At 33.8% G+C, this 12,784-nt stretch overlaps 2 protein-coding genes across 2 annotated transcripts in view; one reads left to right on the plus strand and one right to left on the minus strand.

Moving 5' to 3' along the window:
• Positions 1–466: 466 nt before the first annotated feature.
• LOC132733761 (DNA mismatch repair protein Mlh1-like) lies at positions 467–7,456 on the minus strand (the record flags this gene model as incomplete). Its single annotated transcript, XM_060720439.1, has 5 exons — positions 7,379–7,456; positions 5,565–5,699; positions 4,547–4,637; positions 1,343–1,515; positions 467–539 (listed from the first exon to the last, which is right to left on the minus strand). Coding segments are annotated over exons 2-5 (447 nt in total), but the record flags the coding sequence as incomplete, so codon positions are not given.
• A 239-nt stretch (positions 7,457–7,695) lies between these two features.
• LOC132733758 (cilia- and flagella-associated protein 221-like) overlaps positions 7,696–12,784 on the plus strand; it is a 29,700-nt gene continuing 24,611 nt past the window's right edge. The window contains exons 1-6 of the mRNA XM_060720437.1: positions 7,696–7,955; positions 8,905–9,092; positions 9,426–9,521; positions 10,190–10,290; positions 10,757–10,860; positions 11,419–11,575. Coding sequence (XP_060576420.1) covers positions 7,817–7,955; positions 8,905–9,092; positions 9,426–9,521; positions 10,190–10,290; positions 10,757–10,860; positions 11,419–11,575 — 785 coding nt within the window. The 5' untranslated portion in view covers positions 7,696–7,816. The remainder of the gene's footprint in view (positions 7,956–8,904; positions 9,093–9,425; positions 9,522–10,189; positions 10,291–10,756; positions 10,861–11,418; positions 11,576–12,784) is intronic.

Consider the following 12,784-nt stretch of genomic DNA (forward strand, 5'->3'; position numbering starts at 1 on the left):
AATGGAACTAGTTGAAGTGAGAATTTCTAAATACTTTCAAAAGGGCAAAGCATAAGTGAAAATATATGTAAACAAAACTTAAAGATGGTAATGTTTCATTTAACTTTAAAACAAATTTCATTTTGCCCAATATTAAAGTAGCCCAATATTGGTATATTGACCCCTTAAAATACTAATATTGTACCCTGTGCACTTCTTCAATAGAGCCATGAATTGATGAATTTCATTGATTGACAGTCAGAAAGTTGTCACTGTAGATAGCGTCGGCTATGTACTATGCATGTTAATTTGAATTATTTTTTAAATATGTGTGTAAATTCCATTCTTAGTCGATGGTATTTGATTTTTTTTTTCAGACTATCCATTTTATAATTTATCGTGCTATATTTCCCCCTTCAAAAAGCCACAGGTTGTTTTGTAAATCTGTAAATCTCTGATGAATAATGAGGATGAATAATGTACTTACAGTAATTTGAGTTCCTACATTACCAGCACATGGTTTAACTGCTTCCTTCAGCTTACCATCAATATAGCTACCTCTGTAATAAATATCAATATAGCTACCTCTGTAATAAATATCAATATAGCTACCTCTGTAATAAATATCAATACAGCTACCTCTGTAATAAATATCAATACAGCTACCTCTGTAATAAATATCAATACAGCTACCTCTGTAATAAATATCAATACAGCTACCTCTGTAATAAATATCAATACAGCTACCTCTGTAATAAATATCAATTTCATTCCTAGAAAATTATGTTGTAATTTTCATGTAAAGTACATTGAAGATGTAATCTAAATCACACTCAAAGTGAGCTAACCTCAGAAATAAATATCTATTTCCAAAAAGACTAAATACCCCAAAATAAGAGATTGCTATCTAACATTTGTTAGTATCACTAATATGATACATTGACAGTAGACACAAATAACTATTAATACAAGTCAAAATAATAACATCCAGCTAGAAGAAGTTTTAATACTACGTTAATAAAAGGAGCAAGTTTTTCTCTGTTATAATTGATAAAAGGCCATATTTAACCATAATTACCCTTAATATCTTAATGGACTTGTCCATCTTTTGATCTTGACAAAAGGGTTGGTCATTTTCAAGTTCAATTCTGAAATATGTACTGATTGAATGGCAAACAGTGCAGACAATGATCAAATGTCACCAATGTGCTAGAATATCTAGACACCAAAAGACCAAAGGACTGACTGATTTTCCCGCAAAATATGGAAAATTAAACTGTTTAGCAATAAAAACATACAGCATATGGCATAAATATCCATTCTCACAATATTCTTCTCTAAATCACAAACTAAAAATATATACCTGTAAGCACATTTAGAATCTGCAGTTCTTGTTACTATGGTAACATGAGCAACATGGCTGATACTTGCCAATGCCTCACCACGGAAACCATATGTTGCTATGGAATTCAAGTCTTCAAATTTTGATAATTTGCTGGTAGTGAATCTCTCACATACTATATTCATGTCATCTTTCTGTAAAGACAAACAATGTTTGTATTAAATTTACCTGTTTTTATAACAACATTTATTTACTTGTGTTTATAACAACACTTAAGCGTTTTGTTTTTTTTATTATTGTCTTTTTTTTGTAAGGTTTCACACAGTACCAAGACTGTAAAGACATAACTACCTTCCATCTTAACTGGGAGGGGTACCACAGGTTCACCTCCTTGTGATATTTCAAGCACAAACTGGCACCTGAATAGAACCACCGACATTTGTTAAGCTAGTATCTGGAGAGCTGGTAAGATGTTTATTCAGAGACAGTAAACCTTGTTATCAGAATAATACAGCTAACACCCTAATGCCATTTTTTACTGGTGAGGATATGTTAGGAAATGAATTAATTAAAACAATCTGAGTACAAAATGTAACAAAAACCCTTTGAGTGTTCATAAAAGGAGTCAATGCCAGGTTTCACGGATATAATCCTAAAAGCAATGGCAATTTAATGGGTATTAAAGGTCAATAAAACTTTGAAATCTCAACAAACTTGCACATGCATTAACATGCTTTCAGGCACATACATAGTCCTGCAGGTAGGATTACGTGAAGTAATATAATAACATAAACTTCATGGTGATTGAAACTTTCTATAAAGTTCTGATATATTCAAGTTAGTGGTTACTGAGAAAAAAAGTAGACAAAAAGTGAACAAGAGGGCCATGATGGCCCTGAGGTCGCTCACCTGTATATAGGCCCCCGGAGCGGGGCCAGTTTAAACCCCAGGGATTTTATTTGAGCAAACTTGGAAGATACCCATTAGAAGATGTTTCATGATGTTAAGTTTTTACTATGTACACACATATAATGAAAAACAATGACCTCCCCCCCCCCTTTGGCAGGGCCAATTTAAACCCAAGGGCTTTTATTTGGACAAACTTGGTAGACACCAACAAAAAGATGTTTCCTGCTTAAAATCTAACCTCTAGCCCATTGGGTTTTTTAAAAGAAGATTTTTTAAGTTTTTACTATACACATATAGTTAAATACAATGACACCTCTGGGGCGGGGCCAGTTTTAACCCCAGGGCTTTAATTTGAACAAACTTTGTAGACACTTACCAGAGGCTGTTTCATTCTTAATATCTAAACTCTAGCTATTTGGGTTTTTCAAAGAAGTTTTTTTAAGTTTTTTCCATACACATATAAGGAAAATCAATGACCCCCGGGGCGGGGCTAATTTTGACCCCAGGGCTTTTATTTGAACAAACTTTGTAGACACCCATTAGAACATGTTTCATGCTAAATATCTTAGCTCTAGCTCTTTGGGTTCTTTAAAAGAAGATTTTTTAAGTTTTTACTATATGCATAACGGGAAAATCAATGACCCCCTGGGGCAGGGCCAATTTTGACCCCAGGGCTTTTATTTGAACAAACTTGGTAGACACTCACTAGAAGATGTTTCATGCTTAATATCTAAACTCTAGCTGTTTGGGTTTTTACAAAGAAGTTTTTTTAAGTTTTTGCTATACACATATAAGGAAAATCAATGACCCCCGGGGCGGGGCCAATTTTGACCCCAGAGCTTTTATTTGAAAAAACTTTGTAGACACCCATAAGAAAATGTTTCATGCTAAATATCTTAGCTCTAGCTCTTTGGGTTCTTTAAAAGAAGATTTTTTAAGTTTTTACTATATGCATATAGGGAAAATCAATGACCCCCTGGGGCGGGGCCAATTTTGACCCCAGGGCTTTTATTTGAACAAACTTTGTAGACACTCACTAGAAGATGTTTCATGCTTAATAATTAAACTCTAGCTATATGGTCTTTTTTCAAAGAAGATTTTTTAAGTTTTTGCTATACACATATAAGGAAAATCAATGACCCCCTGGGGCAAAGCCAATTTTGACCCCAGGGCTTTTATTTGAACAAACTTTGTAGACACCCATTAGAACATGTTTCATGCTAAATATCTTAGCTCTAGCTCTTTGGGTTCTTTAAAAGAAGATTTTTTAAGTTTTTACTAAATGCATATAGGGAAAATCAATGACCCCCTGGGGCGGGGCCAATTTTGACCCCAGGGCTTTTATTTGAACAAACTTGGTAGACACTCACTAGAAGATGTTTCATGCTTAATATCTAAACTCTAGCTATATGTTTTTTTTCAAAGAAGATTTTTTAAGTTTTTACTATACACATATAAGGAAAATCAATGACCCCCTGGGGCAAAGCCAATTTTGACCCCAGGGCTTTTATTTGAACAAACTTTGTAGACACCCATTAGAACATGTTTCATGCTAAATATCTTAACTCTAGCTCTTTGAGTTCTTTAAAAGAAGATTTTTTAAGTTTTTACTATATGCATATAGGGAAAATCAATGACCCCCTGGGGCGGGGCCAATTTTGACCCCAGGGCTTTTATTTGAACAAACTTGGTAGACACCCATTAGAAGATGTTTCATGCTAAATATCTTAGCTCTAGCTCTATGGGTTCTTTAAAAGAAGATTTTTTAATTTTTTACTATATGCATATAGGGAAAATCAATGACCCCCTGGGGCGGGGCCAATTTTGACCCCAGGGCTTTTATTTGAACAAACTTGGTAGACACCCATTAGAAGATGTTTCATGCCAAATATCTAAGCTCTAGCTCTTTGGGTTTTTTAAAAGAAGATATTTAAAGTTTTTTCTTTCGGTTGCCATGGCAACCAGAGTTCTGCATGGAATTAAATTCTTTGAACAATTTGTAAAGGTGACCACCAAAGGAACATTCCTGTGAAGTTTGGATGAAATTGGCTTAGTGGTTTATGAGGAGATGTCATTTAAAGTAAAAGTTTACGGCCGGACGCCGGACGGACGGATGCCGGACGAAAAGCGATCACAAAAGCTCACCCTGTCACTTTGTGACAGGTGAGCTAGAAATGGATGGATAGACAGATGAAACAGCCATTTTGACTTTATATCTCACTGTCTAGAAGCATAATTATATTTAAGATCTATATATAATGGCTTATACATTCAAGGGTTGTGTTAAAAATCAGAAACAAAATAAAGATGATATACCTTGATTCCTGAACCATTGTCCTGTATCTGTAACAGTTTGAGACCACCTTGTTTAACAGTCACTGTTATATTTGTAGATTTAGCATCAAGGCTGAATTAATACAAACAATTGGTTACAGTTGAATTCATAACCTTTGTTATATTGATTCAAATCATAAAATGACAATATTAAAACTTAAAATAACTTCCAATAAAATAAGAAAATAAGGAACTACACATTAGGATTAGAATAGGAATAACTATAATTAATCTAGAACCTACTAGTTTTATACCAATAAGCCTTGTCATCAAGATATGATAATTGAATTATAAAATGGCTATATTTGGGTACACACATTGTTAGGAAATAATACACAAAATAATTTCTTACAGGGCATTGAAATATATGTGTATAATTTACCATTTCATCACCATTTTTATACATTTGTTGGTACTTTGTCCCAATACAGGTAGAAATAAACATGTTACAGTTAATGAAGAAAAAGACACATTGGAAGTTGCATGTACTCAACATTTCTTTTTCCCTTATTTTCATATTATACTTAAAGCTTAAATCACATCTGAAATAGTGTGTGAGGTCCAAAGACAGCTGTCTTACTATGTTGTTAGTATTTATTTGTATTTCTTTGAATTCCTCCATTTGATAATTCTATTATAAAGATATCAACTTCCTTTTTTTTTTGGGGGGGGGGGGGGGGAGATTTGCAAGCACCAACACTTTAATTTAAATTGCACCAACACATTAAAGGTCATATGGCAAATTTCCAGCTTTACAGATGGAGGAACTTCAGGTATCCCTCCATGCATTATTTCAGGCACAAGCAGGCACCTAAGTAGAACTGCAATCATTCCATAAGCTACAAGTAGATGGATACAGCTTCCTCACATAAAATAATCTAAAGTACCCCGCAGGATTCAAACTCCTGGCTGTAAGGGCTAGAGGTGTAAAATAACTTATAATATTCATACACTACAGATTTCATAAAACTAAGTACCAAATGATAACAAGGGAACTAACCTGTTTTCTATCATTTCTTTGAGAGCATTTGCTGGCCTTTGAATTACTTCCCCTGCAGCTATACGATTGACCACAACTTCATCTAACCTTCTGATCACCCCAGCAGACATTGCAAGGATTTTCTGACATTCATTACTATAAAAAATAATAAAAATATACAATAATAGCTATGTTAAATGTGAAAGTTACACTATCATACAAAAACTTGTACACACAAAATGTCAACAGTGACGCTACTACACACTAAATAACAGAAAAAAAGAAATCTTTGATGAATCTCAAAATTTCATAAACATTAGGGGTGGTGGATTGTTGGATAAGTGACGATCCCATCTGATCCATGATTCAGCACTTCACAAATCGAACCATGAATCTTTTGTTATTAAGACACCGTTAAAAACACGAACATTATGAAAACATGTTTATTTTCTTTAAACAATACTAAACAAATAAAAACAAGATTTAAAGGTTGAAAACAAGTTACGCCAATATAAAATTCCACCAGCAAAATTTACTTCCAATGTTTGGAAATACATTTTCTAAATAGTATTTCAATTGAAAATGAGAAAAAAAGCAGTTTGTAAACATGCCACGGCAAACTGACTTATACCATTGAACTTATTTATACCGGTGGTACAACAAACTTGTCTTATCACATGAAAAGACAAGTATTTCCAAACATTGGAAGTAAATTTTGCTGGTGGAATTTTATATCAGCGCGACTCCTTTTCAGCCATTGCTGCAGAAAGGATGTGTGAAGTCACACTGATGTATTAACTCGAGTTCTGCAAATTTTGGATTATTGAAAATAAAACCGTCTTTGATACACGTCACGTTATTATAAATCTATACATAGCGACTCAAAATATTTATTTTATTTTCATGTAAAAACATAGTGCTCAATAGTGATAAAGTGATTCCTTTTTCAAAACTAAATACTTCCTTGCGCAGCATCATAGTACATGTTGGTTTACTTCCTGTCTTCAATCAGCAAATTGTAATTTTTAAGGTGTGACAAACAGTGAATGTATAATAAACAAATAAGATCACAATCCACGATCTCTGGACTGACAAATATTCATACAGATTTTTCATTTTGATTCGTGATTATCGAGTACTTGGATGCTCGCCCCAGCCCTAATAAACATATTGATTAATTAACAGACACCTAAGTTTTTGTCTGTCCGTCTCTGGAAGCAATTTCTCACCTTGATATTGATGTGCATGTACATTGATGAAATCCTTTTGACATGTAATGTAAACAACAGTTGTCCTAGTATAATGATATATAAAGAAGGTATACATAGGTTTTTTTTCTCTATAATACTGCTTCAAAATCGTTTACAATTACACTAAGCAGGGATACATTGTATACATTGAATTGAGAGACAGCTATGAGATACAAGGGAATGCAGGAACCAGTCCCTAGCTCTTATTGAATAGACCCCTTGTTTCTATTACATGCCCAGTGTACAGCGCTGATACATGCGAGGATTACGTGGATATCTTACCAGTACACCTTTAGGTAGGTGGGAAACACTGAGTGTCTCTGAAAAATCCCAAGGGTGTTACCCAGGATCGAACCCGGGACCTCAGGAGTGACAGTCATTGGGCTAGATACTATTAATGATTAAAAAGATCTAGGCCTATATATTGATACTGCAGGTGTTGTGAAACCAGTAGCCTAAAATGTCATCAATGACAAGGACATTGACTGTCTATAATATTGACAACAAGTGAGCATTGTTACTAAACTTGTCATAAATAATTAATAATAACAAAATCGGGTGAAACAGGTTGAATAACAAACTTACACTAAAATGCTGAAAAAGCATGAATGACGAGAAAAAAATCCCGCACTTCCTTCTTTTAGAAGAATACATACGGGGGCATAACCCATTATTCCCATAGAAACAAAAAGTAGTCCCAAGGAAAGAATATTTATGAAACAAACAATTCATTGCAGGGTAACTGTAATAATATGATGCAAAATTCTTTGCAATTTATATATTTTCATAATTCTATATGAATATTTAAGCTTACACATCCATAAATATGACAGTTGCCTAGAAATATTTAGAACTATTTTCCTACACAGTCATAGCCTAATTACTTGTAAACAATATGGCGGACATGTAGTCAGTGAAAATAATTGTTTCGTAAAAAAAAAGAATTTGACTAGATTTACTCAATTTGACCCATTTTTTCAGATGCATTATAATCAAACATAATAATCTTTACCTAGCTGCAACATGCCAGCCGTAGAGACAATGAATAGAGGCCTGATGGGCCAACATGGCCCTACAGATACCTCGGGATTGCTCATAGAAACCATGCAAATAGAAGAACCCAGGAAATCTCAGCATGTACCCAACCATGTTCTGGAAACGAGTAATTATTTATTTTGTCATATATTTAATCATTAACATTTGTAAATTAAACCCATAATTTATGACATACATGTTTATCATGTTTGTCAATCTAGTGTTGACATAAGTTTAGAATATCTATCTAGATCTGTGTGGTGGCGTGATAACTCAGATGGTTAGACCACTCACTGATTATCAGGTCCTGGGTTCGATCCTTGGTTACACCCTTGGATTTTTTCAGAGACATTGTCAGTGTTTCCCACCTACCTAGAGGTGTACTGGTAAGAAATCCAGGTAATCCTCACATGTATCGATCAGTGTTATACACTGGGCATGTAAAAGAACCAACGGGTCTATTCAATAAGAGCTAGGGAGTGGTTCCTTGGATTTCTTTGTATCTCATAGCTGTCTCTTTAATGTATACAATGTATATCTGCTTAGATTAATCGTAAACGATTTTGAAGCAGTATGATGTAGATTATAGATCTATATATCTTCTATTCTATTACACTATCTACCTTCCATTAATGTCAAACCCCTCACAGGGACGTAGACATGACTCTACACTTCAGAGACAGCTATGAGATACAAGTGAATCCGGGAACCAGTCCCTAGCTCTTATTGAATAGGCCACTTGGTTCTTTTACATGCCCAGTGTATAGCAGTCAGCTTGATTCATATAACTAAATGCCATAAATGATAAAATCATTTTTTTACTTTTTACCGACATTCTATTAGATTGAGTCATTTTTCGGACTATTAGACTTTAAGATATTTATGAATAACAATATCATCTAATTTATTTGGCTGTTTTACAATACAAAAGTTGAAAATAGAATTTGTTTCAACATTGATTTTGTAAAAGACCAAGTAACAATAGCTACATGTATGTATTTCAAAAATAGAATTTTTACACAGTTACTTATAATAGTGCCAATTTATAATTATGATTATCTTTAATTACTTTTCAGAAATATACACAAAAATTGCCCAGAACTCAATGGTGCTTGCCAAGCCATCAGTGATACATTTTGGAGGTTTTGAGGTTGACAAGAAACATACTTTGTCCTTGAGCATAGTAAATGTTTCAACAGAAGTTATTAGAATGCATGTCATACCTCCGCAGACAAAATACTTCTATATCAAATATACCAAAAATGTAAGTACATGCATGTAGACTTTTTGAGTATTTACTTTTATCATTTTATCATTTAAGTGCTATAAAACTACATTTGAGTAAAGACCATTTCAAAGAAACTGTAAATAACACTGACAATTTTCAATTTTTAATTTAGTTAAAAGATTAAGACATGCTTGATTTAAAAGCTCAGTTGAGGCATCATCAGCATGAAACCTCAGATTGTTTTTTTACGACTTGTGTATTAACCAGTGTCTGTGCTATATGTGTCCCCATTAAGACTCAAACCCACATGCCATAACCACTTGATCATACTGCCACTGTTTTAATTGATTTTCCATATTTTTGCTTCAGGAAAGATTGGTTCCAGGACTGACATTAGACTGTACCATTGAGTTTACACCTGATGAATGGAGATATTATTATGACTGTATTAGAATTAACTGCCCTGTAAGTAATGCTTTTTAGTCCTTACAAAACTTTAAACAGTCCATTTAAAGTGATTTCAATTTCATAATATATAAATTTAGTAACCAACAGACTTTTCTGCATTAACCTGCTGAATTTGTGCAATGGATTAGCCTTTCTTCGAACAGTCTATACATAAATACATGTATTTAGTTTCAAACAGTATAGAGTCTTGTAAGACTGCATGGATGTTAAAAGCTACAAATGTAAGTTTCGTATGAAGTTGTGATCATCATTTATAAACAGATCTCCTAAAGTTGATTGTTTAGTACATATTATTTTCAACCAATTGCCTGTTGCAGCTAATTTTTTGACATCAGTGTAAATCTTAAGTTAAAAGCAAGAATAATTTTAATACACCCATAAGCATGTGCAATGACCTTGTGCAGAGAATGTTTCGTGATTATGAATGTCAGTTTTCACATAGTTAAGTTACTTTGTGACCTTCTTCATTTGTAATAGATATATAAGTGTACACATACTTCTATGTTTTTTTTTAGTAATTTATCTACATATTCATATAATTATCATAATGAAGTTTATTTGGGCATGTTTGTGGTATTTTATGCTTAAATCATTACTGGCTGACTGGAAAATGGAATCTTGGTGTTAAGTTGATGTAACTTGATTGCAATTTTGTTGTATTTCAGGGGGAAGAAAATCTTGTCATTCCTATACATGCTTACCCTGTGATGAGTACCAAAGATTTCCCACAGCTGTTCAATTTTCCACCAGTCCCTGTTGGTCATAAGTGAGTACCATTCATTCATGAAAGTACATATACTGGTTCTGTATACTGACAAAAACATGAATTGATAGTGAGAATTAGTCTGTGTATTCTGAAATTTTCTAATACACATTTGCCATCTAGTAAACATTGATAATTTGTCAAGATTTAGATGAATACTTGTTTAGTAAAAACAACCTTTCATTTAATGAAATGTTATCATTAATTATCATTGACATAAAACTGGAATTTCTTCTTCTGTAACAAATTTCTGTAATTTTACATTTAGACCTAGTATGATGCACTTTTTATTTGTTTGTTTTTACAATGAAAATACATATTTTGTTAACTTTGACTCAAATAGTTAATACCTAAGTCCTAGAAACTTTCAATATATGATAGTAAGATGTATACATATTGAAATACAGATAGGAATATTGTTGTTTTTGTGTAAAAACAAAATGAAAATATTTAAAAATGATAATTTCAGAATGACCAAGGTGTTCCCATTGCGATGTGAAGCACCAATAGATTTTGAGTTTCAGTTGACATACCTACAGCCTCATCAAGCATTCACTGTTAATCCAATGTCAGGTTTGTATATATGAGCCGCGTCACAACAAAACCAACATAGTGCGTTTGCGACCAGCATAGATCCAGACCAGCCTGCGCATCCACGCAGTCTGATCAGGATCCATGCTGTTCGCTTACAAACCCTATTACAAGTAGAGAAACTGATAGCTAACAGCATGGATCCTGATCAGACTGCCGGATGCGCAGGCTGGTCTGGATCCATGCTGGTCGCAAACCCACTATGTTGGTTTTGTCATGACACAGCTCATTTATTGCAGTGAGAAAATTCAACATAATTATTAGTAAAAAATATTAGTTAAAAGTCAAAACAAAAACTTATATTTAGTCTTGATAGAATCTTTGTCTTTGATTTCTTTTATAATTATTTTAATTTCATTCATCTTGTGATTTCTGTGTAAAAAGCTCCTTTTTTGTAACAAGCTTAATTAGTTTCATTAAAATTCTTCTAAATCTTTGGAAAATAATACAGATTGTTTGACTATTTTGCTATGATGATGATTATATTACAGATTGTTTGACTACATGTTGTATTTTGCTATGATGATGGTTATTTTACAGGTATTATTCCTGCTAATGGGGAGACAGAGGTTGCTGTCACTTTTTGTCCAATTGAATTTCACACAGCATATATGAGAATACAGTTGGTTATTTCACAGTTCAACTCTAACCCGATTGTGTGTACTTTTACTGGAACTTCTGTACCTGGATTGCTCAAGTATGATTTTCAGATACATTCTTGTAAACTAGTTTACAATTGTTCTTTGTGGCACTATCAAGCACTGGTATCATTTATGGAAAAAATATGGTTGCGACCAATTTATGGCTTAAACCCACAATTTATTTTAAACCAAGGCCTTAATTTATCTCTCATTAAGGTGGTTTTATAGTTTCTTTACACAATAGACTTGATTAAACAAATGGATTTTCCTTATATTTTATTAATATTTTTTTAGCTCACCTGAGCTTGCTCAGGATGAGCTTTTAGGATCGATGAATGTCCGTCGTCCGTCGTCTGTCCGGCCGTCCACAATTGCTTGTGAACACTCTAGGGGTCGCATTTTTGCCTCAATCATCATCAAACTTGGTCAGGATGCTTATCTAGTTGAAAGCTCGGATGAGTTCGAACATGGGTCATCTCAGATGAAAAACTAGGTCACAAGAGCTAAAAATAGAAAAACCTTGTGAACACTCTAGAGGTCACATTTTTGACCCAATCTTCATCAAACTTGGTCAGGATGTTTGTCTAGGTGATAGCTCGGATGAGTTCGAACATGGGTCATCTCGGATGAAAAAGTAGGTCACAGGAGCTATAAATAGAAAAACATTGTGAACACTCTAGTGGTCACATTTTTGAACCAATCATCATCAAACTTGGTCAGAATGCTTGTCTAGTCAATTGCTTGGATGAGTTCGAACATGGGTCATCTCTGATGAAAAACTAGGTCACAGGAGCTAAAAAATAGAAAAACCTTGTGACCACTCTAGTGGTCACATTTTTGACCCAATCATCATCAAACTTTGTCAGGATGCTTGTTTAGATAATAGCTCGGATGAGTTCGAATATGGGTCATCTCGGATGAAAAACTAGGTCACCGGAGCTATAAATAGAAAAACCTTGTTAACACTCTAGCGGTCACATTTTTGCATCAATCATCATCAAACTTGGTCAGGATGCTTATCTAGTTGATAGCTTGGATAAGTTCGAACATGGGTCATCTCGGATGAAAAAGTAGGTCACCGGAGCTAAAAATAGAAAAACCTTGTTAACACTTTAGCGGTCACATTTTTGCATCAATCATCATCAAACTTGATCAAGATGCTTGTCTAGGTAATAACTCGGATGAGTTCGAACATGGGTCATCTCGGATGAAAAACTAGGTCACCGGAGCTAAAAATAGAAAAACCTTGTTAACACTCTAGTGGT

The sequence above is a fragment of the Ruditapes philippinarum genome, unplaced genomic scaffold (assembly GCF_026571515.1).
Source record: "Ruditapes philippinarum isolate M1 unplaced genomic scaffold, ASM2657151v2 ctg11964_1_1_1_1, whole genome shotgun sequence".
NCBI lineage: Eukaryota > Metazoa > Mollusca > Bivalvia > Venerida > Veneridae > Ruditapes > Ruditapes philippinarum.